The sequence below is a fragment of the Vulpes vulpes genome, chromosome 3 (genome assembly GCF_048418805.1).
Source record: "Vulpes vulpes isolate BD-2025 chromosome 3, VulVul3, whole genome shotgun sequence".
Lineage (NCBI taxonomy): Eukaryota > Metazoa > Chordata > Mammalia > Carnivora > Canidae > Vulpes > Vulpes vulpes.
In genome coordinates this window covers 56,885,760-56,910,744 of record NC_132782.1, presented here as the reverse complement: position 1 = coordinate 56,910,744, position 24,985 = coordinate 56,885,760, and the positions used below count along the sequence as shown (strand labels likewise).

The 24,985-nt window shown below is 42.6% G+C and overlaps 1 protein-coding gene and 1 non-coding gene across 4 annotated transcripts in view; both read right to left on the bottom strand.

The window, feature by feature from the left end:
- Positions 1–2,652: 2,652 nt before the first annotated feature.
- The window catches only part of KLHL6 (kelch like family member 6), a 109,826-nt gene continuing 87,493 nt past the window's right edge, over positions 2,653–24,985 (bottom strand). For all 3 annotated transcript variants that reach the window (XM_072752584.1, XM_072752585.1, XM_026007240.2), the window contains 5 exons: positions 23,745–24,194; positions 15,936–16,173; positions 10,091–10,293; positions 7,918–8,131; positions 2,653–6,619 (listed from right to left, as the gene is read on the bottom strand). In XM_072752584.1, the coding sequence (XP_072608685.1) occupies positions 6,318–6,619; positions 7,918–8,131; positions 10,091–10,293; positions 15,936–16,173; positions 23,745–24,194 (1,407 nt within the window). In that variant the 3' untranslated portion in view covers positions 2,653–6,317. The remainder of the gene's footprint in view (positions 6,620–7,917; positions 8,132–10,090; positions 10,294–15,935; positions 16,174–23,744; positions 24,195–24,985) is intronic.
- On the bottom strand, positions 9,379–9,482 carry LOC112926323 (small nucleolar RNA U13). Its single transcript, XR_003236312.1, has one exon. It is a non-coding gene; the product is annotated as a small nucleolar RNA U13 (small nucleolar RNA).

Sequence of the window (24,985 nt, the reverse complement as noted above, 5' to 3'; positions counted from 1 at the left end):
GTCTCTGTGGGAGGACAGAACCCTAACATTGTCAGCTAGCAGACACAGCAGGGCTAATCACATTTACTGACCAATGCTTTATAATTTTTCACTTCTCTGCCTCTACTTCAATGCCCACCTGCTTTCTCTCCCCTGCTCTAGTCAGGGGTGCCTGGGTGGTTCAGTTGGTTAAATAGCTACTTTCAGCTCAGGTGATGATCCCAGGGCCTGGGATTGAGCTCCAAATCAGGCTCCCTGCTCATGAGGGAGTCTGCTTCTTTGTCCCTCTGCTGCTCCCTGTGCTTGTGTGCTCTGTGATTGATAAATAAACAAACAAACAAATAAATAAAATATTTAAGAAAATAGCAGAATGGGGCTTGGCTCTTTATGTCAGTAGTTACTGGATAAAATCTGTTTTCTCTGCTTTGTGTGTCTAGCTTTGTTTATTGTTGACAGTATGTACACACACACACACACACACACACACACACACACTCCTCCTAAGGATAATGTTGCTCCTCAAAGACAGCTGAATCTTGTCATCCTCATTATCCAGAGTGTTGCTCCTGTTTATGCTTATTTCCATATGTCATCCCTAAGTCATTATTAGTAAAGTCTTATTCAACTGTTTCAGCCTGGTCTGTGACGTCCTTTGGGAAATTAAGAGCCACGTATAGGACTCTTTCCTTATACAGATGAGAGTTCGGTCTATGAGATTCAACTCTCTGTCCCCACTGGGAATTTCTCCCTCTACTGCAAACTTGGGGGGAAGTGGGTTAGTTTTACCAGGGGAAAAGGAAAGTTTTCTTACACACAAACCTTTTTTAAAGAATTTGTAGGGACGCCTGGGTGGCTTGGTGGTGGGCATCTGCCTTCAGCTCAGGGGGTGATCCTGGAGTCCCAGGATCGAGTTCCACATTGGGCTCCCTACATGGAGCCTGTTTTTCCCTCTCCCTGTATCTCTGCCTCTCTCTCTCTCTGTGTCTCTCATGAATAAATAAAATCTTTAAAAAAAAAATAAAGGATTTGTAGTCAGGAAGTCTCCTATCTTCTTTTGCTCTTTTTCCAAACTTCAGAAATTAGGGGACCCGAGAAATACCAAGGTTCTAGGATAGCTAGAGGTCAACACAAGAAGGGTAAAGAGGTTTCTATGTTTGGAGACCCCAGGGGAGGCAGCAGGTTAGGGACCAGAGATGGGGCAGGCATGGGTGTCCAGGTAGCCTGCCATGCAGGAATCAATAATAAAGGAGTTATCTGAGCACGCAAGAAAATGGAAATCCCTAGGAGTTAGAACAAACATGGAAGTGAAACCAGAATGATTGGTAATTAGGCAGGCTGATCCTGGGCAGTTTGGGAGTAGGGGGGACCTGACCCAAATTTGCCCCCAGCACCAAGGGTCTTGAATTATGGCAGCATACAAGAATAGAAAACAAGGGGTGTGTGAGTGACTCAGTTGGTTAAGAGTCCAACTTTTGGTTTCGGCTCAGGTCATAATTGGAGGGTCATGCCACTGCACCCACACTAGGCTCTGCACTCAGCAGGGAGTCTGCTTGAGATTCTTTCCATCCTCACTTCCCTCTGCTCTTCCTACCTCTGGTGGTCTCTCTTAAATAAATAAATAAATAAATAAATAAATAAATAAATAAATAAATAAAATGTTAAAAAAAAAAAAAGAACAAAAAATATGGCAAGAGCCCACAGGAGGTAGGGGAGGACTGAGATCCTATCTAAAGGCCACATTTCCAGAGAAAAGGTCCAGAAAATGGCACACAACAGTAGAGAGCACCAAGAGCGGGGAGAGGAGCCAAGGAAAGCTAGGCGGATGCCAGGCCTTGGCCAAGCAGCGCAGGCATCAGATTACCACTTAGTGGGGAAACTGAAGGGGTCGGCAGTGAATTTAAGGTCAAAGCCCCATTTTGACTCACAGCCAGTGCACTGGCTGTCGCATCTATTGCCCAGGATTAACTCCAGAACACTTCCCACCAGTGAGATGGGGCTCTGCTTCCCAAGGTTTCCCACCTAGAGTCCCTGGAGCAGAGGAGCCAGAACCTCTACTTCCAGCAAGGCCAGGATGAATGGTCTAAAGTTATCATGTGACCCTACACTTCTCTAAAACCTCAGGTTTTCCTTTTCAGTGGTGTAGGATCTTTGCAGTGTAATCCAAAACAAACTATGTTGATGATAAGTCTTCCAGGGGCCAAGAACTCCAGCTCTCTGTCTCACGTGCCAAGTTCCACATGTCCTGATCTGAGAAACCAAGTCGGTTAAGGCTTCAGAGTGAAGTCGACAGTGATGTCGGTGAAGGAAGGGTTAAGAGTCAGACCAGATATCAGAAACCTGGAAGGGGTCCTCCTGTAAGAAGGGGTAAGGCAGGGAGGATGAGAGTCATGGTTTGTAGGTGGGTTGGTACCAGCATGCTCTAAGAGGCAAGGAGACTCCAGAAAGGGAGAAGCTATCTACCTCTTGCCATTCTGTAGACCACCTCAGGGAATTCTATCCTACAATTTTATTGAAACCCTCTTGAACCAACTGAAATGTTTTAAGTTTCCACCTCCTAAATTTATTTCTACTCAGATACTACTTACTCTATCAACTAAAACAAGCAAACAAACAAACAAACAAAAACTTACCTAGGGATGGTGTACAACATATTCTTACCTGTTCCACACGTTATAGAATAAATACAAACTTTATTTGCATATTTACGTTAAACAATATCTTTAGTTTGATAGTTTAAAAAAATACAAATCCATGTAACCAAAATGCTTAAAGGATTTGGTCAACTGAGCGTTGACTATTTTACCTATAAATATGAAAATTCGGCCTGTCAAGATGGTTTTGCAAGAGCCATATTTGAGATATTTGTGGATTTCCATGAAGGTTGACTCTTCAGACTATGAGATCTAATACAATACTCAAATCAGATATTAAGGGAAAAGTGATTTTGCAACCCCAAGTTAGGACCTTATATAAGATACACACTTGAAAAATTCTGAGTACTTATTCAAAATCAAGTAGGATATGTAAATAACAGTACCTCAAGTGCTTTTATAAACAGCAAACCTATACTTTCACAGCTATAAGAAAATGATATTTGTATTTCCCTGAGGGCATAGTTTGAGTTCAAGGGCAGTATGCAAGTGTGTGTGTGTGTGTGTGTTTCCTGAAGCCACAGATTGCAGACTGTGGTGAAGGCTAAGAAGAGAACATTATCTATTGATGTTCAGGTGAGCTTAGCTCCCTGCCCATTTCAGACCAGCTTTGGCAACTGGGGTACCTTAGCCTCTCCTCCTAGTTTCCACGCCATCAGAGCCTGTGGGCCTCATTCTCTTTAGGTCCAGTAAAATAGGAGACTCAGCCAAGTAGCTCAGAGGCCCCCCAATAAGTGGGTCTGGTGGCCCCTCTTGTTCTAACTTGTGCCTATATTCTCCTGGAACCCACCTGCCTGAAGCACCTGTTCCTTATCTCCCTTTCCTTCTTGAGAATGGAGTCATGCTCACAAACTCAAGGGACCATGATATCATTTTCTAGATCTGGATCCTTAAACCTGACCTCCTCTTCCTCCTCCTATTTCATCCTCTTCCTCCCAGCCCGGGGCACTCTGTTCATTCACAGGACCTGCTTCAAAATCCAGTCTGTGGTGCCAGGATGTCTCACATACCCCACTCTCAGCCCAGGGCCCTTTGCCTCTGGTTGCTCCTGCACCTATCTGCCTCATCCCCCTGCAGGTGGTATTGGTTATGACAGCTACACAAACTAAAATTTTGATTATTTATCTATTAATGGAAACTAGATTTTAAGAGCTTCCCTCCCTGGCTAGTGCCTAGAAGCTTAAATCCTGAAATGCTTATAATGTTCCCCCAAATTACTTGGACTGTTTTCTTTCCCTCAAAGCTGGTGACTGGCAGCTTTAAGTGCAGAACTCTGTGTTTTAACAGGTGTAAACTGTTTGCCAACCCATGCCATTATTGAGAATTTCTATTTCTTGAGGGCCAGGCATCTGGGATTCTACAATTTACCTGCCTATCTGGTGAAATAAAAATCACATAGAATCCTTCTCTTGCCTTCATTTAGATATTCTGAACTAGTCCTGAAACTTGGGTCCTGCAGTTACAACCAGATTTATAACACAGAGATCTTAAATCCTCATTTTCCCAGAGTAGGGCTGGTCCACTGAGGGTACAAAATTTGCTGATTGCTCTTATCAAAGGACTGCCATGACAAGGAACATTCTTTTTCCAAGGGAAGCTCTCTACACATGTCATTGATTTTGTCATTTGTTATCTTTTTGGAAGTTCTTCCCTGAAGTTGTCTTTGTAAATGTTTCCTCCTATAGCTCATATGTGGTTTCTGAAGGTGATCTCAAAGAAAGTCAAGTATGTAAGCAATGGCCACATCATTGACCCAAGAGCACAGCTTTCCAAGATGACCATTAGAAGGGCAATAAAGACATGGATGTAATCTCATAACTTCACATATATTTCATTTTTTCTCTAACTTGATGAAAAGAAAAATTAAAATGTTGACTAGAGGCTTGTTTACCAGTTTATTGAGTGTTGGGAGGGGGGGTGTTTCTCATGGGTGTTCCCAAAGCTTGACAAACAGAACTCCTTGAATGTTTGCTAAATGGAACTAGATTAAATGGTTTCAGTTGAAAGCTTCATTAAGGTTATTAGTGCTCATGAGTACACTACTTACTGTAATGTGTTCTAAATTTCCACAAATATGTTCATATTTTCCCATCCTACTCTTCAGAGCAGGGAGCTCAACCTAACCCGACCCTCAGGCATGGAGCTTTTCACAGACTGATGTGTTTATATTTATCCTCAATGACCTACGTGTACATATAAATCTCATTTGTAATGTTCCAAGTCTTTTTTAAAAAATCAACTTTGAACTTTAGTTTCTTCTAATCATAACGTTTCTATGAAAATTCAACTCACTATCAACTCTAATACCTCTAACTTCCCAAACTACTCAGAATACAAGCACAATCTGCCACATCTAACCTGAAATAAAACTCTGTAAAGAGATTTGAAATCATATGATGAAAATAAAACACTGAGTAATGCAGTTACTATGTTGTTACCATTGTTGTTGCTTTTTAAGTACAGCATATGAAACAGGATCTCTTAATCTGTTTCCCCAATTTGGGGATTAGAATGAATTTCCAATGAGCTCATTTAAGAGCTCTACCTCTTAGAGTGAAGGACAGACCCTATTCTTTGAGTCAAAACAGTGCCAGGCTGATCCAAAAACCAAAAGAAGGGCTTAAAAAGATCCTGAAAACTAAGGTTCCAGGGAGGTGGGGTCTCAGGGACACAGACTCAAATCACAGTCTAAAAAAGTAGTAAGTATACAGTCAAGAAGAGTCCGTCATTCCTGCAGTGGCCAGCAGTGGAGGGATGTTTACATTTATTTATTGATATATATCTCAATCATCCTGAGTCTCTGGAAAACCCTTTCTATATTGCAATACAGGTGTTGGCCATGAAAAGGCCAGTGCACTGGTTTGTGCTGAAAGTACAATTTCATCTGACAATGACAGTTCTAGTCTGAAATGTACCTCCGTGATCATAAGAAATAGAGGTTTTGATGGGGGAACGCCTTTTATCTCTTTCAAAGCACATAGGTCCTCCCAGACCCATTTCCCAGTCCTGTCAGATGGAACAATATATGAGACACTCTTGACAAGGAGCCAAAGGCTCTAACACTAGGGATTCCATATGGTTTAAATGTAAGGAAAAAAGAAAAAAAAAAAGAACTTTATTTCCCCGCCTTGCTGAGTGAATCCTTTAGCAAACTTGTCAGAACAAAAAAATGAGCCAGTTTTTGTTTGTTTCCTACTTGGAGATAGACAGCATGACAGAACAGGACTGACTTGCAATGCAAAGACCTCAGTTTACACTCCTGGCTTAGCTACTTACGAACTGAGTGACCAGGGGCAAAGCACTAAGTCTTTCTAAAGCTCAGTTTCCTCACCTATAACACAGACATTATAATATCTGGTCACCACGTTGTTACAATGGTTAAATGAACTGATATACAGAAGTGCCTGGCACAGAACCTGGCACAGAACAGGTGTGTCCTGAATGTTAAATATTCTTCTTTCCTCCTGAGGTAGGTCATGCAAACATTCCTGGCTGGTCTCAAGTATCCCAAAGCTGTGACTTCCAAGGAACCCCCACGGGGAGCTGCAGGGAGCCCACGTGAACGGCCTGTAGCTCAAGCCCAGCCTGCTGTCTTTAGTGGGATGAACCTGGGCAACAGGTGAGGAGGGAGGTCTCCTGGCACCCAGTCCAGAGCACCAGGGGCTCCCGTCCTGCGCCCTCCCACAGTCACACCGACACTGCTCCAGGCACGATCCTCCGGATATGGGTGTAAGATTTCCTGATGGTGACACTGCCATGGTGTGACACCCCCCGGGGCAGAACACACTCCTCCGTCAGTTTCTGGGCCTCGGGGTCCCAACATAGCACGGTGGCGATGACCTCGTTCTTCTCGTCCCGCCCCCCAGTGATGTAGAGCCGATTGTTGCAGGGCGCGATGCCACAGCTGGCCCTCTCATGGCTGAGCTGGGTCACCAGGCACCAGCTGTCCTCCAGAGGGCTGTAGGCGTATAGTGCTCTCATGGCCCCTCCTGAAGAAGAAGGGAAACACAGTGGGCATTCACTGTTTTTCTGGTTTTCTTCCCCTTTAACCACAAAAATCCTACTTCTGTTAGGTCAAATCTACCATCTTGCCAATAGAAAGAGTAGATTCATGGCTCTCCAGAAAGCTCGAATGGATTCCACCAGTCTTATGCTGAAAACAATTCAGAGCCCTTTAAACTTTGTGGCCAGGCATTAGGTTCTAAATGGACAATTAGCTTCACATGGTGCCAAAATGTACCCTAAGATGGCTCCCTAGAAGAAATACCATCTGGTGCATCAGGTGCATTCAGTTTGTAATCTCAGCTCTACCACTTTTTTTATTGTAACCATAAGCACTGATACTGTGGTGGTTTTGAGACATCAAAAGGGACCATGTGCATATGGCCCCTGCAGAAGGTCTGGTGCATAGAAACTATCAACACATGGCAGTGACTAGAAGTGGTGGCATCTTTTGTAGACTGAGCATGCCCTGGGGCACCAGTCCAAATTACTACCTGAAGATGAGCTTTGAAGTCATGAGGCTGACCATAAAGAATCAGGGAACCTGAAGCAAGGGCTCCCTTAATCCGTCCCTGTATTTTGCCTCTGGGAAGCCTTCTCCAATTAGCTCTTATTTGCTGAAATTACGTATTTTTGGCATCTCCTAAAATCAGTGACTCTCAATTGTGGCTGCACAGGAAAACCACCTGCACATTAGAAACAACTTGCACTGTTGGTCAGCATCCCGTCTCCTGGTGATGTCATTGGTCTGGGGTAAACCCCATCTATGTGCATTTCTGTAAAAAGCTCCCTAAGTGATTCTCATGAATAGTCAGGATTGAGATCATCCTTAACATTTACATGCCAACTGTGGTCTGGCCAGCCAGCCTTTCTTTTTGGCTAAATGCAACTTTTTAGAGCCCTCAAATCAAGTGGAAGGAGTAAAATTCTCATGAACACAAAATAAGGAATAATGATAGTTATCATTTATCGGTCACTTGATAAACTGTGCACATTTCAATTTCTGTACATTTCTAAAGTTTACAATACACTTTTTTTCCTGCAGCAACCTCTGGCTCCTCCACTGGGCCCCAGTGTCATGTCCCCTGAAAGTGGGCTGCTTCTGCATCCAGGACTGCCACGGTAAATTCCACCAAGGCCTGGACAAATCCCATCTCCTCTTCCTTTTCAACTTCACCCAAATCACCCAGAATCTGTGAGTTCCCAGGAGGACCTTATCTGATCTACCTGCATGGCTGCATGGGTGAGGAACCTCAGCTAAATAAGATGCCATTCATTCACTTACCAACAACATAGATGCGATCCCGGAAACTGACTGCATTGATGCATTTAGCCTCCACCGGCATGGATGACTTTAAATTCCATTTATTGGTTGAAGGGTCATAACACTGAGTCTTGTCTGTGGCCAGTTTCCCATTGGGCCCGCCCCCAATCACATAGAGCTTCTTCTTATGGCTGGTGGCTGCGAAGGAACTGACGTGGACAAGAAGGGGTGCTGCCTGCAGAGGCACAGGGCACCAGGAGAAGTTGTCAGTCACAAATTGCTGATTGCTACTGTAGCTTACAGGACACAGGCCAGGAGCTAGAGGACATAAACCTGGGCATCCTCTGACTGAAGTTACAAGCCTGTGGAGAGGTCAAAACACACATTTCCCACCCTCCCTGTGGGCTCAGGACACAGACTAGAACAGGCTGAGTGATGGACGTTTCCAGCCTCTGTCTTCTACAGTCCAGCTAATCAGGAGAGGAAAAGTGTTTATAGGAATAATTGTTTCTTTTTTTTTTTTTTTAATTTTATTTATTTATGATAGTCACAGAGAGAGAGAGAGAGAGGCAGAGACACAGGCAGAGGGAGAAGCAGGCTCCATGCACCGGGCGCCCGACGTGGGATTCGATCCCGGGTCTCCAGGATCGCGCCCTGGGCCAAAGACAGGCGCCAAACCGCTGCGCCACCCAGGGATCCCGGAATAATTGTTTCTACAGATGAAACCAGCCAATGTTGGAGGAAAATGCTTTCACAGACATGCATCTTTATATTCATTCATGTGTTCTTTCATTCAAAAAATATTTACTGAGTGCCTACTAGGTGCTAGGCATTGTCCTTATTGCTTATGTCTATGAAGAAAAGCTGGTATAAGGGTTTCAGGTGGCCATAGGTATGTGGACTCCCAGACTGGGGCAGCATGAAGATTCAGGTATTAAGCCAGACTTGTGCTTCCACCCTGTGAACCCTCTGGCACTCAAGCGGACTTCCAAGAGCCTCTTTTCCATTGATATGGCCCTCTTGAGTCATAGAGCAACTCTGTAATGGGACTTGACAAGTTGACAAGATCTGAGATATACTGCCATAAATATTAAGGGCTATACAGGACCCACAGGCATTAGTCCTCTCAATCCTCTAGAAGTTCCATTACATAATACTTCTGTTCTCTTAGGTTGACAGATCTTGGCTAGATGACATGATGACCTGGCTACCTTTGCTTGTGTCTCTGATGACCATGTTTTACACTCCCCAAAGTGGAACATATTCTGACATATGATAAGAAGAAAATCAAAAAAGAAAAAAAGAAGGAGAAGAAAGAAGAAAATCTGAAATTGGGAATAACCTGGAAATATAGGAAGTGAGATCACTTTACTTATTATTATTATTATTATTATTATTATTATTATTATTACTACTACTACTACTACTACTACTATTACAAGGTCAATATGAGATCTACTCTCTTAGAAAATTATTTTTCCATGTCAGTTGGGTAATGTGCCAAGATCTTAACAAGGTTTGAGGGAGGCATATATCACACAATGGTGTGAACACTCTACTATCACACTTATACACTACAGAAGGATTTCTCTAAATAAATTTTTAAGCATAAAATGTAGTATTGTTATCTGTAGGCAGATCTCCAGAGCTTATTCACCTTGGATAATTGAAACTTTATGCCCACTGATTGGCAATGATATACAGCTGAGGTTGAATTGCTAAACAACATATATATGCAAGCAGCATATAGATGGTTTATCATCAATAGGCAAATAAATAAGGGCTGACCTCTAAACACTACCATATGACTCTGACTCAGTAAACAGTGTAGTAAAGGGATCCCTGTATGCCCACTGTGGTGACAACAGGGCAGATGGCATCTGAGAAGACAGAGACTCTGAACTAAGACATGCAGACTGTGGTTAGGACCAAGCCCCCCTCTAAATCTGGGGCTTTTGGCTGGATAGACAGGTGTCTACAAGAGCTTCCCCACCTCGAACGAAGCTGTTTCTATGACCTGATCAGCAATGACATAGCAATGGCTCCTTTTAGGAGGGAAGCTCAGAGCCACCAATAATGTTCTCAGTGGGAGCACAGAGATGAGAAAGCCATATACCTATATTGTCATATACTTTTTTTTAAAGCTTTGAAGTATTAATACAAAGTTACTCATAGAAATATAAATCTCCTATACCTCTGACCAACAGTTATGGAAGGGATCATAGGTCTCCACATTGTTGATCCTCTGCAAGCCATCAAAACCTCCAATCACGTAGACCTTGCCACCTAACACCACCATCTTATGCCTCCAGCGGCCAATGTTCAAATACTCAATTTGAATCCATTTGTTGATTGAAGAATTATATTTCCAAACATCGTGCTGTGTTTCTTTGCCACCTAGAAGAGATACAGAACATTTAAGAAACCACCAGGTATGTCAGAAATAGAGCTTCTCCCATAATTTCCCATAGTCCTTAAGTGCTATATCCCCAGGCCAGCTCCCTCTAAACAAAAGAAATCATGAAGGCATGAGTGGTCTGGTTGGGGAGACAGAGCCAATACAGGGGAACAGAGAGAGAGCCAGTGTGAGGCTGGAGCGAATCATGTACCAGACCGTGTCATGTGTCACCTCTGTGCTCTGAGTTCAGAGAAGAGGTGGCTAAATGAGTTGGGTCCAGAGATGTCTTCACGGAAGTGGCACCCAAGTCCACATGGGTGGGTAGGGGACAACAGGAGCCTGGACTTGGTATCTGTGCAGCCTAGGGACGGGAATAAGGGCAGGACAGGTGAGGTTGGACTACTGTGGTGGGGATAGTAGGGCCTTGACCAGCAGCCAAATAAGAAGGCATCTTAAGTTCTGTTTGCTTATTTCTTTAGATAAATACAAACCTGGAAAAATCACCAAGAAATCTTACAGAATTGTCTCAGTTCAAATCTCCAATCTATACAAAAACGTAAGTGGGATTTGTCCTATTGTTAAATAATTTTTATTATAAAAGAATGAGATGCTCACAATAGATAATTTGAGAATGAGCTGGTAAATATTTTTTTTCAAAATCACTCTCTTAATAAACAGAAAATACATAATCCAGTTAGGGAAAGAGACCAACACAAAGGAGAACTGACCTTTTTTGGTGACTTTAATAAAATATTTTTACAGCTTTGTGTTTCCATTTCCCATCAGCACAGAGTACCACCAACTACTTATTTTTTTTTTCTAAATTTATTTATGATAGTCACAGAGAGAGAGAGAGAGAGAGGGAGGCAGAGACACAGGCAGAGGGAGAAGCAGGCTCCATGCACCGGGAGCCCGATGTGGGATTGATCCCGGGTCTCCAGGATCACGCCTTGGGCCAAAGGCAGGCGCCAAACTGCTGCGCCACCCAGGGATCCCCCACCAACTACTTAAAGTAAAAGATGCACTTTTCAGACTTATAAACGTGCATGAGTGGGGCAATATGTATCACTGATGATGCTCTGTGTCCTGGGTAAGTGTTTCTCTAGGATAAAGCTCAGAATTGAGATTTCTGTCAAGAGCCTGCCCACGTTGAATTTTTATAGGTGTTGCCAAAGAGCCTTCCATAGCTGTCCTGGTTGATCTTCCTCTACCCCACCCACAGCATATATTAAGAGCATTTTTCGTTTTGTTTTATAAGCTGATGGAGAAAAATAATGTCATAGTTTGGTTTTTCCTGGTTGCTAGGGAGACTAAGCTTCTTCCTCTTCCATGAAATGTTTGTTCATATAGTTTAAACATTTTTCCTTGAGATGTATAACTTTTAGAGGCCTCTATTCAAAATACCGTGTGTGATATTGATCCCATTTAGGTAGTGTCAAAAATTATATATATATATATATTTTTTTTAATTTTTATTTATTTATGATAGTCACACACACAGAGAGAGAGGCAGAGACACAGGCAGAGGGAGAAGCAGGCTCCATGCACCAGGAGCCCGACGTGGGACTCGATCCCGGGTCTCCAGGATCGCGCCCTGGGCCAAAGGCAGGCGCCAAACCTCTGTGCCACCCAGGGATCCCAGTGTTAAAAATTATAAAATAGGGGCGCCTGGGTGACTCAGTCGGTTAAGTAAGTGTCTGACTCTTGGTTTTGGCTCAGGTCATGGTCTCAGGCTTATGAGATAGAGTCCCGTGTTTGGGTTTCACGCACAAGGGGGAATCTGCTTGAGAATCTCCCTCTGCCCCTACCCCCACTCATGTGTGCTTGCTCTCTCTCTAATATAAATAAATAAAATCTTTTTAAAAAGTTATAAAATAACTATGTGCTTTCTTTTTTTAAAGATTTTATTTATTTACTCATGAGAGACACAGAGCAAGAGAGAGAGAGAGAGAGAGAGAGAGAGAGAGAGAGGCAGAGACACAGGCAGAGGGAGAAGCAGGCTCCATGCAGGGAGCCTGATGTGGGACTCGATCCCGGGACCCCAGGATCACACCCTGAGCCGAAGGCAGACACTTAACCGCGGAGCCATGCAGGCATCCCAACTATGTGCTTTCAAAGAAATATATGCACACTCTATTAAAAAGAAAAAAATCTATGATTTTTACTTCAAGATGTAAAGGAAGACCTGATTAAGTGGGACACGTATCATGTGCATAGATGAGACAACATGTTATTGCAAAGATGTCAACCTTCCCTAAGTCAATCAATACATTCAGTGCCTTCAGGACTTTTCAAGGAGCTTGAAGAGGTTATTCTAAATTTCATTTGGAAGAGTAAATTTGGAAAAATTTCTAAGAAACTTTTCAAAAAGAATGAATGAGGCTTTTCCTAGCAAATATTGAAATAGAAAGCTATGGTAATAAAAGCACTGTGGTACTGACATAAGATGAGACAAAATGATGAAAAACAAGAGTACAGAAGAGACTGAAAGATATAAGGGTCATTAAATAAATGGTATTAGAACAGTTGACTATTTGGAGAAAAATTGTTAGATCCTTCTTTCACATTACAGTTAAAATTTCAAAAGTAAATGGCATAAAAGTAACTGCAGAATATATAGGAGAAGATGTTGATGATCTTAGGGTGGGTAGGGGCTTTCTAAGCATGACATGAAATATAGAATCACACAGGAAAGAAAGTTACTATGTGAAATGTAAATCAAAGTTAAAAGATAACCATAGTATGAGAGAAACTATTTTGCAATACAAATAGCAAAAGATATATATATTTATATAGATAATAATATTTATATATATTTATATATATATATAAAGATTTTTATTTATTTATTCATGAGAGACACAAAGAGAGGCAGAGACATAGGTAGAGGGAGAAACACGCTCCCCACAAGGAGCCCAATGTGGGACTCAATCCCAGACCCTGGGATTACGCCCTGACCGAAGGCAGACGCTCAACTGTTGAGCCACCCAGGAGTCCCAAGCAAAAGATATGTAATAAGAGCTCCAAAAAATTAATAGAAAGTCAAACAATAGGGAAACATAGAGTAGGAATAGATGATTTTTAAAAAAATAAAGTGTTGGCTAATAATATATGAAAATATGCTAACATCATTAACGATCCAATAATGTAAATGTAAATATTCTAAGCTATTAAAAAATTTAATTCACAATAAAAAATGTTAGCAAAGATGTAGAAAATGGGCACTGTCATTCAACACTGGTTGAACCGTAAATTGATTCAAACTTTCTGGAGAACAATTAAGCAATACCTATAATTCTAAACGGACATATCTTATGACCACCTCCAGGAATCTTGCCAAACAGCAGCACAGGTTCATAAATATATCTGTATTAAAATGCCTGCTGCAGAATGCCTCAGTGACTCAATTAGTTGAATCTGACTTTTGATTTTAGTTCAGGTCATGATCTCAGCGATGTGGGAATGAGCCCCATGATAGGCTCTGTGCTAAGTGCAGAGCCTGCTTGTCTTCCTCTTCCTTTGCTCCTCTCCTGACTGTGCTCATGCTCTAAAATAAATAAAATATTTTAAAAAAAGTTTTAAAAAATAAAATGCCTATTGCAGCATTTTTTTCAGGGGGAATATAAGAGCTGAAAAAAAACCCCTGTGTTTTATTCATTCCATAGACTGCCATATAGCTGGTGAAAAGAGTGCCAGTATTGATGACAATGGATAACACTGCTGAGCTGTCCTGTGTGCTTGGGGACTGCACTTTACATGTATTACATCACTTAATCTATATGATAGATCCATTATATCAACATGTAACGATGTCCAAAATAGATTGCTAAAGTACAATCTTCCATGATTTAACTGTGTATAACAAGCACACCTTCATGCATTGGTTGTATAATTTTTCTTTTTTTTTAAGATTTTATTTATTTATTCATAGAGACACACACAGAGAGAGAGAGGCAGAGACACAGGCAGAGGGAGAAGCAGGCTCCGTGCAGAGAGCCTGACGTGGGACTCCATTCAGGGTCTCCAGGATCACGCCCTGGGCTGCAGGCGGCGCTAAACCGCTACGCCACTGGGGCTGCCCGGTTGTATCATTTTTCAACAGACAACAACAAATCTAAGTGAGGGGAAGGACAAGCTGTAGAATAACACAGGTAGTGTATGTGACAAAGACTGACTATGGTTACCAAACCCGTCTTTTCCTCCTGGGCACACAGGCAAACTAAATTTCCTAGTTCCCCTGTGTGGGGGCTGGCAGTGCAGGGGGAGCATGTGGCTAGTTCTTGCCAATAGAATGTGAGCAGAGTGATGCCTCCTGTCCAGGCTGGGGCTATTATGAGCAGGTGTGCCTTCTCAACTCCTTCAGGGTCTCTGTCTTTCTGAAATGCATCCACCTTTGAAGGCCATGTGTGGAAAACGGCAGCATCATCAGATGGAAGGAGCCTAAGTCCCTGAATGACTGAGTGAAGCAGATCCACTCTCCCCAGGGCCCACATACTATTGCAATAAGTCACTATGATTTAGTGTTTGTTATACAAACTAGCATTACTTAGTCTAAGACAATATAAAACTATTTTGTAAAAAAGTTAAAGGTATAGTATTGTAATGGCACAGTTGAAACTGCCATATTTTACTGTATACTCCCTATATTATTTGAATCTTCTACAACAATCAAAAAATATTTCTACATGATAAACAAAAAGCTATGGTATTAACATACCTAGGGAAGAGCTGATCTGACCACGATTTTGGATGAAGCCAGTTCTGGGAAGAAGCTCTTCCCCAAACAACCTCAGATTAGACAAAGCCTCTGAGAGAGGGCTTGTCTCCTCCCTTGGGGCCCCAAAAAGAGCTGGGTGGCTTCTAATATCATGGGGGAGAGCATGGGACTCAGAGAACCTGGATTGGAGCCCTGCCTGACATTTACCAGTCCCATAATCTTTCAGAGCCTGCATTTTCTCCATTTGTAACTCTACCTTATAGAGTTAATGTGAGAGGCAAATGATTAAGTGCCACTAAAGTATAAATGCATCTACTGTGCTGTAAAGGTGGTAGAGACTTTGTTGCTTAATAAATATTAAGCATTTACCATGTAGCCAGGTGCAGTGCAGGGTAATGGCAGGATGGTATTGACTCCCCTGGAATTTAAGGACTAAGGGGAGTCACATAAAAGTATAATTGTAAATATGCAAATAACTTAGAAGTGAGAAATGACAAAGTACTGTGCCTACTGGAGCACTGAAAAGTATGACAGTAAACTTGAAGTGAGGTTTCAGGTTTGGGCAGAGGAACAGACATTTTTATTCATTACTGCATCCCCAGGGCCCAGTTCAGTGTCCTACATCTCTAGCAAATACCAGATAAATTCTACTATCACTTTCCTTCTTCCTTTTCCATGAAGTACCGGAACTGTCTTCCTGCTCCCCAGATCTCGTAAAATACTGCTCACAAGTTAGTGTCAGTTAAGTAAGAATGTGCTTCCAAGATAAGACCACCTGAACTTCTGGTTTGCACATGCTGACCCAGTCATAGCTAGACCACTGCCATTCCCAGTAATTCTTCTAAGTTGGTTGCCTGGCTCTCACTCAGGAAAATACATAGTGCCACTGGGGGCTTACTTTGGCATCATGTGGCTCCTGCTTACCTGAGATGTAGACCTCATTTTTTAATGTCACGCATGCAAACTCCACCCACTTCTTATTCTCACTCTCCAGCTCATGCTCCGTCAAGGGGAGCTTGGCCACCTCCAGGCGGCTGCGCCTCAGGGGGTCCAGGCAGGTTACCTCCGCCACAAACCGTTCATCCTTCGTGCAGCCACCAATGATCATGAATACCTCAGACTGAAACTCATGCATCCTGGGCTTGGTGCGCTCCGAAATGATCTGGAAAACCAATGGGAGTATGTAAAGGCAGGAAGACACAGAGGTTCAGAGCCCAGGCTACAGAGCCAGACAGAGCAGAGCCCAGTTCCCAACTCTGCCACCATGTGACTTCACCTTGAAGTTCCATTATCTGTGTAATGGGGACTTTAGTGGTAACTGTCTCATAGGTTTGTGTGAGGATGAAATGATATCATATACGTAGTGTGCCTGGTCTGCAGGCAGGTATACATAGATAACAGATACTGAACAAAGATTACCTATTGTTGCTTTTGCCACTATCTTAGGAATTCCAGGTTCATTTACCATTAAATGCACTTCCCACTTTACCCTTCCTGCCTGGTTTGAAGGCTTGAACCCTGGAATTTCATTTCTGTCCACCTTCCACTCCCTCCTGGTTTTTTTTCCCCCCTCCTGGTTTCAATTTCTTGATGATATCCCAGACTTTGCTCACTACTAGACCTCTTCTGAAAGAGAAATCCTGATGGTAGGCACATAAGAGCACTTACAGACTTAGGGGAAAAGAGCCAAAGAGAAGCACAGTGTGGCTGGGGATGTTGAAGGACTAGACCCCTACATCAAAGATATGACCCTTCAGAGCCTTGAACAAGCAAAGAAATCCACACCACGGATATTTGAACCCAGCTGAAAGAACAGAGGTTTGAAAGTCAAGTACACCAGAGTTTGGTCCTTGTTTCACTACCTATGACTATGTGACCTTGGAGGAGCAACACAATATATGGCTGTAATCACTTCTATGCCAACAAGCCACTGTGAGCATTCACTGAGGTTTTGATGTAGAGGGATGAGCAGAGCACCTGGCATAAGCACAGCCCTCATGGCAGTAGGAGCAGCTAGAGATGTCACATTGGCATTATTAGGGAAAGGGAGAGCTGCCCTCCTCCTGGTTCCATCCACCCTCTGGACTCAGTGGGGAAGGTTCCGCAGGTGGGCTTGTGGGGAGAGAGCCAGCACCCATTTTCCAGATGACCAAAACAGCCTGCAAGCTGAGGCTGACCTAACACATGCAATGAAACTTCAATCTTGACCACAGATGTGACAAACAAGTTACAGTAGCAAAAACTACCCCCCTCAAGTGGTGAATCTATTTTTTTTAAAGATTTATTTATTTATTCATGAGAAACACACACACACAGAGGTAGAGACACAGGCAGAGGGAGAAGCAGGCCCCATGTAAAGAGCCTGATGTGGGACTCGATCCTGGGTCTCCAGGATCACACCCTGGGCTGCAGGCAGTGCTAAACCGCTGCACCACCAGGGCTGCCCTCAAGTGGTGAATCTAATCAATGGTCACAAATAAGCAGATCAGTCAACACCCAAACTCTACTTTTCCATAAGAGACTTTGGTTTTCTGTACCAAAGAGTCCGATACAATAAAATTTGCATCCTCAATTCATGGCCATAAAGCTTGTCACAGGGCCCCCTTTTGGAGGTTGGCAGAAAGAAGTGGGGCTGTATGGGGCAATGGGCAGAATCTCAGGGTGTGGACAGTGGAGAAGACAGTTGGGGTAAGAGTGGGAGGGGCAATCCTAGGAACCGGGGGTACTGTGAGGACAGTGGCAAGACTGTCAAGGACAGGATCTGAGCAATGAGTTGGCACCAGAGACAAATTTTGCCACTCTGTAATTTTCTTTCCCACTATCTGCCCTGCTTCAAGGCTCTAAGTCTCTCTTCCCCACAGTTGAAATGCAACCCCCAACAGTAATCTGGTCCTTTCAAAAGGATTAGGGATTATGGAGTAATGCTTAGAGGACAGCATTAGCCTTCCAAATTGGTCCCTATGTGAACCTTATTCAAGCTCTGAAAGCCAGGTCTCTTCTTCACAGTGGCTACTCTCCTGCCTCAATAACCTGCTGGCCAATAGGGGACTGGATGAGTTGTGATCTTACTCCTGATTCCCAGGCTGTTACCCCATTCCTGAGTCCTGGGTTTTGTGGAAGACTCTGCTCCCATTGACTGAAACCTTTGCATTCCTGCCTGCTATCTAGGTATTCCCACAATATCTGTCCTTGATTTCCCACACCACCTCCCCATCCACTTACCCTTTAAGTCACTGGCATTATTTGTAATGTCTTTTTGTCCTTTCCTCTAAGAAGCCATTCTTGACTTTCGACACATTTCCACAGCGCCGGATTTCCCCATCACAGTACTTTTCATACTTCCTTGTAATTTATTATAAGGTCCCTGATGGCAGGGACAGCCCTTATTCTCCAATGAACAAGTGCTTGGAGGTTGTGGGTTTCCACAAACATTTGTTGAATGAGTAAATGAATGAATGAATGGGAGAGCTAGGCAACCCAAGACTTGATATTGACTTTTTTTCCAGTCCAAATCACTGTTGTAACCAGCTTCCACAGTGGGGCCCAGGAATTCTCACCTCAGGGTACTTATGCCTTATGTTCCCCCCACAGTGTTCAGGGTTGGGCCTCTATGCCAGTGGAATAAGGCAGAGGTGATGGTTTATCACTGCTAAAGCTAGGCTATAAAAAGCACAATGGCTTTCATCTTGATTGCTCTCTCAGTCTTTCTGGGGCCATTTGCTCTGGAAAACCAGCTGCTATGGAGAGGCCCACATGGCAAGAAACTCTGAGGCTTCCAGCCAACAACCTGCAACAAACCTGTCAACGATCCTGTCAACAATCCTGTGAGTGAGCTTGGAAGTTGATCCTCCAACCTTATTTGAGCTTTGAGATGACTGTAGCCCCTGCCAACAGTTTGACTACAGCTTCATGAGAGACCCTGAGCCAGAATCACCCAACTAAGTCATGCCTAGATTCCTGTGAGCTGTGATATAATAAGTATTTGTTGTCTTAAACTAATGAAGTTTGGGGATAATTTTTCATACAGCAATAGATAACTAATATAACCATCTAACTGATGGAATTGCTGGGTATTAAGATCTACCTTATCACTTGGCACCAAAGAACTCCCAGGCGGTCACCATTATCAAACTGTAAATTCAGCTACATCTGACAAAATATTAACCCCAAAGGCACAAGTGCCAGTCTGAAGTGAGATGTGCAAGTTTGTTGCAGACACATGGAAGTGTTTGCTAATGAATCATATGCAACAATCAGGCCTAACCAGTTTCTTTTCACATTGTTAAAAATAGAACAGACAATTGCACCTTGCTGACTACTCATTAACAGGTCTTACACTAGGGGATCAACAAAAGTGACTGTGTTGCTTCAACAAAGCTGTCTTTAAGGGTGAGCTTCTGCTCCACTCAGGAGGAAGAGCTACCACACATGTCAGAGCAGCCTTTGGTATAAATCAAGGTGGTTGCTGGAAATTTAGGAGGCAATAAAATAAAGGGGAAACTATCTCTTCTCCAGAAGACTTCTCCTTTTTTAAAAAAAATTAATTTATTTATTCATGAGAAACACAGAGAGAGAGATGGAGACACAGGCAGAGGGAGAAGCAGGCTCCATACAGGGAGCCTGATGTGGGACTCGATCCCGGGTCTCCAGGATCACACCCTGGGCCAAAGGCAGGCGCTAAACCACCGAGCCACCCAGGGATCCCCAGAAGACTTCTCTTAATGAAGGTCCTCGCTACCACTCCTAAATCAAATGCAGATTGACATTGGCTTTTATTTTTCTTAAATATCCCACTATTGCCACCTCCATAAGCTTAGAGGAGGAATAAGGTTAAAGGGGGGAGATGATGATAGGATAAAAAAGGTTTAATTTGGAAAAGGAAGGTTAAGAGGAGAAGTGTAGTCAGAAAATAGCCTTCAGACTTACACTACTATTAACAGAAGTAAACCCAAGATCATTCAAGCAGTGAGCAGACAGGGAGTTTCAGGGAATGAACTGGCAATTAGACCCCATTCGAAGATTACAGTGGTTGGTTGGTTCATTTACCAAGATTGTAAAAATGGAACGAGAAAGTGGCAGCAACCCTAGGACACAAAGAAAAGAGAAATCTTAGCTTCAGAGAAAGAAAATGCTTGGTTGTGTGAGATAAGCACCATAAAGGAACTATGAAAGAATGAGAACAGTCTTTATTTGTGAGGCCTTACCATGTACCAGACAGGGTGCTAACCACATCTTATTCATTACCCTATTGAATTCTCAAAACAATTGTATCAGTTGGTGGGCATTATTATCACCATGTTACAAGTCAGGAGGGAGCTTTCAAGCAGTTAAGTGGGTAAGCCCAAGGTCACACTGTCAGTAAATTGTGCAGTCAAGATTAAAACCTAGATCTGCCTAAATGCAAGCCCAGGTTCTTACCACTGGAAACTCTCCCAGATATCAGAATTCTCTCTTCTCCTAAATCCAAAACTCATAATCCCACTCTCCCCGACACTGCAAATACCAGAGTCAGAGCACATACTTCATAGCAGCAATTTTGCAGAAGGCATAGCAGAGATATTTTACATCAGCAGAAAATCTTTATCACCTGCATTTCGGGGACTTAGGAAACAGGAAGCAGAAATAAAAATAGCTAGAATACTAGAAGTGTAGTTGATCAAGACTCCGTACTTTATTATTATTTTTTTAATTTTTATTTATTTATGATAGTCGCGCAGACAGAGAGAGAGAGAGAGAGAGGCAGAGACACAGGCAGAGGAAGAAGCAGGCTCCACGCACTGGGAGCCCGACGTGGGACTCGATCCCGGGTCTCCAGGATCGCGCCCTGGGCCAGAGGCAGGCGCTAAACCGCTGCGCCACCCAGGGATCCCCAAGACTCTGTACTTTAAATGCTGAACTGAGATCAGTTGCAGAGACAGACACTATCTGCAGTTTTATGAGGGCTTTGCTACACAGTTCTGAGCCATCTGCCAGCAACCCATATACCCAGCGTAGGGTAGGACTCATATGGTTGTCTGGATTCCCTCCATCAGTCTGCTCAACACCGTTCATTTGCCTAGTATCTGGACTTCTCTGACAGACAATAAATTTCACAAGGCAGAGACTGTTTTTGTAGTGCCTGGAGCCATATCTGGCATATAGTTGGTATTCAGAATTTATTTGCAAAAAATACATACATAGTATAAGTATAGCTTATTAAAATATATGGGATACTGTTGAAGTAGTATAAGGGGGAAATTTATAGTACTACTGACAATACTAGAAAAAAAGAAAAGTTCTCAAATCTATGACTTCAGCTTCCACTTAAAAAAAAATAAAAGTAAACCCAAAGTAAGCAGAGAAAAAATAATTCAAGATCAGAATATAGGGACATCTGGGTGGTTCAGTGGTTGAGCGTCTGTCTTTGGCTCAGGTCATGATCCCAGGGTTATGGGATCCTGCAGGGAGCCTGCTTTTCCCTCTACCTATGTCTCTGCCTCTCTCTGTGTGTCTCTCATGAATAAAATACTTTAAAACATCAGAATACAAATAAATGAAATAAATCATAAAAACAAATGAAACCAAAAGCTGTTTCTTTGGAAAAACTGATAAAATTGATAAACCTCTAACTAGACTGATCAGAAAAAAGAGAGAGGAGACACAAACTATGAATATCTGGAGTGAGAGATGTGACATCACTATAGATCCTACAGATATCAAAAGGATAATAAAGGAATATTGTGAGCAACTTTATGCTAATAAATTCCACAACTTCTACGAAGTGGGGAAATTCTTTGAAAGACACAAACTACCAAAGTACATTCTAGAAGAAATAGATAGCCCTGTATCTATTAAAGAAATACAATTTGTAGTTAAAAACCTCATAAAGGAAACTCCTGGGATGCTTTGGTAGCTCAGTCAGTTGAGTGTTGGACTCTTGACATCGGCTGTAGTCGTGATCTCAGGGTTTTAAGATCAAGCCCCATTTTGGGCTCCCCGCTCTGTGTGAAGTCTGCTTGTTCTTCTCCCTCCCCTACTTGCATTCTCAATCTCTCTCTTAAGTAAGTAAATAAAATCTAAATAAACAAAACAAAACAAAACAAAACTCTCCTGACTCTGATAGTATCACTGGTAAATTCTACCGAACATTTAAGGATATATTTGCAGAGTGAATTGATGACAAACACAGAAATGAATTGAGGACAATACAGAACTAGAAAAGGACACACAGGAAAAGGATGAGGCTCCAGGGGCCTCAGACAGACAATTCCTAAACCACTTGTGGCTAGGATCTCTATCAATATCTTAATGAAGGGATCCTTGGGTGGTGCAGCGGTTTAGTGCCTGCCTTTGGCCCAGGGCGCGATCCTGGAGACCTGGGATCGAATCCCATGTTGGGCTCCCTGCATGGAGCCTGCTTCTCCCTCTGCCTGTGTCTCTGCCTCTCTCTCTCTCTCTTTGACTATCATGAATAAATAAATAAAATCTTTTAAAAAATATCTTAATGAAGGTTTGGTAGCCAATCTCAGAACTATTGTACAGTGCTATATAGGTGTGTATGTTCATGTGTATAAACTTAATACACTGTCCCTATATTATTATTTCCTGATGGGTTTGTTTCTCTCCACTAAGACTATTTTTGTCTTTATGAAGTTTTGAATAAAACATTTCTTCAGAAATTGTTAAGGAAAATCTGGTACATCCAAATGATATGTATATTCATCATCTTGGTACTCATTTATTCATCCAACAAACATTTACCAACTGCTTACTCTATACCAGGGAGTCTCCTAAGGTCTGTAGATGAAAAGTGCAGTAAGACATATTTCTGACCATAACAAGCTCCCAGTATAAAGATGTTTACAAACAAGGAATTCAATGGTTACCATGTAGCAGTTGGTGCTATGATAGAGCAATGCACTAGGTACAATGAGAATGAGAAAGATGTAGCTGGAGTAGAAATCAACTAGATGAAGAGGGGAAAAAGGCACCTGAACAGCACCTGCATTAGTGGATAAAAAGGCACATTCACTTTGGGGAACTGCAAAGAGTTCATTAGCAGGAGCTTAGCAGGAGGGAAAGGTTGGAGATGGCGCTAGAGAAGTGGGTGGGAGGTGAAGTATTAAGACAAGGCTCTGGGAGCTCAGGCAGGAAGCGTGTGGGCTTTACCCTGAAAGTCAGGAGGAGCCATGAAGAGGGTAAGCCCAAGAAACAATAATTGGTCTGAGTTTTAGATCATCCAGTTGGTGAATGAATTGGAAGGAGGCCAGACTGAGGGCAGGAAGGTGAGTTTTGAGGAATTTTCAGAAATTCAGGAAGGAAATGACAGTCAGAACCAAGGTAACGTCACAGGATATCCATGAGACTTGAGGTTCTCCAGAGTGGGCAAAGTAGGAAAGCTACTCTGGAATGGCAACTGGACAGGGCACATTCTGTCCTGTGTGTCACCCCCACCAATCACCACCCTTATGCACTCGGAAGAGGATGATGGTGCTGAGTGAGATAGGGAATCACTCATGTCTTCATGAGAGATACAGAATTTCTTATCTCACTCCGTCCTCTCAGTAGCTGTTTATGATGTAGTAATTTTACAGATCAGAAATCCAGGGCTTCTGGAACTGCCTGCCTCAAACCATAAACAGTACAGTGTCTTCTTCTCCATACCATAAGGATTGGTACACACCTATGCTTCGGTGAGGCCGCTGTCTCCTTTACTTCACTGCTTAACTACAGTGTCACCCTTTGTCAACTCACCTCATTGCCTGAAAGGTGATACATCCTGGCTTCCTGAAGCAGTGGGAAGACCTCTGGGCATTGCCTGATAAGAGGATCTGCCTCCACTGTCTCCACGAAGTACCATGGGTCCAGAAGTGGCAAGCGCACATTCTCAAGTACATAGGGGAGCAAGCAGAGCCGTTCTGACTGTTTGTGCCGGACCCAACTCATCACAGTCTCAAACACCTGAGCCTCTTCTGTCACATAAAGGTCATCACTCTTCAAGATGTGGTACAGAGTGTCCACGGGAAGTTCGAGGAACTCTTCGGAGTTCAGAATTTGCACAAAGTTTTGAATGATGTAATTTTGAACCTGCTTTTTCAGACTGTCCAAGGAGTGTGTGTCCGCCAGCCTTAGTATTCCCACACAGTTTTCTGGATTCAAGGCTTCTGTTAGGAAGCTGGCACAGGCATCCACCATCCGCAGGAACTAAAGGAACAGAAGGGAGGCAAATCAGGCCAGAAAACCATTAGTCCACAGGGAGCCTTGTCAGTGAGTTGTGTGTAGTAGCAAAAAATTGGAACAACCCAAATGGCTGACGATAGCAGCTTGCTAAAGAAATGATGCTACATTCTTATTTTCCACAACTCTGTAATCACTAATACAAGTAAAAAAGATTGTTAAAGGATATAGAAAATGTTCCTAATGTATTAAGTTGAAGAATCTCACTGAATCTGACCAAGCCTCTAGATTTAATCAGCAATTTACAAGAAATATAGCAGAAAGAGGAATATGTTAAATGATACCATGGGAATATACAATCAGCAAAATCTGGACTGTGAGAAACTGAACTGAACTAGTTGTTCAGTTTCTTCAATAAGCACATCATAAGGGGAAAAGAGAGAGAGAGAGACAGGGAGGAGGAACCTAAAAGTGAAAAGACATGGAAGAGATACAACAACCTCGTGCAATGTATGGACCTTATTTGGATTATTATTCATTTTAAGTGGGATAATGGTATTGTGATTATGTTTCAAGAAGAATCCTTGTCTTTTAGAGATACATACTAAAATATTTGAAGATGAAATGAGAAAAGCACTTCATAAAATCATAGGTACACTATGATCTTATTTTTATAAAAAATATGGAACATAGGCATAGAAACAAGACTGAAGGGTACACACCAAAATACTGACAGGTATTATGTCTCAGTATATCAGGATCTTAGGACAATTTATGCTGCAGTAACAACCCCCACATCTCAGGTACTGACGAGAATA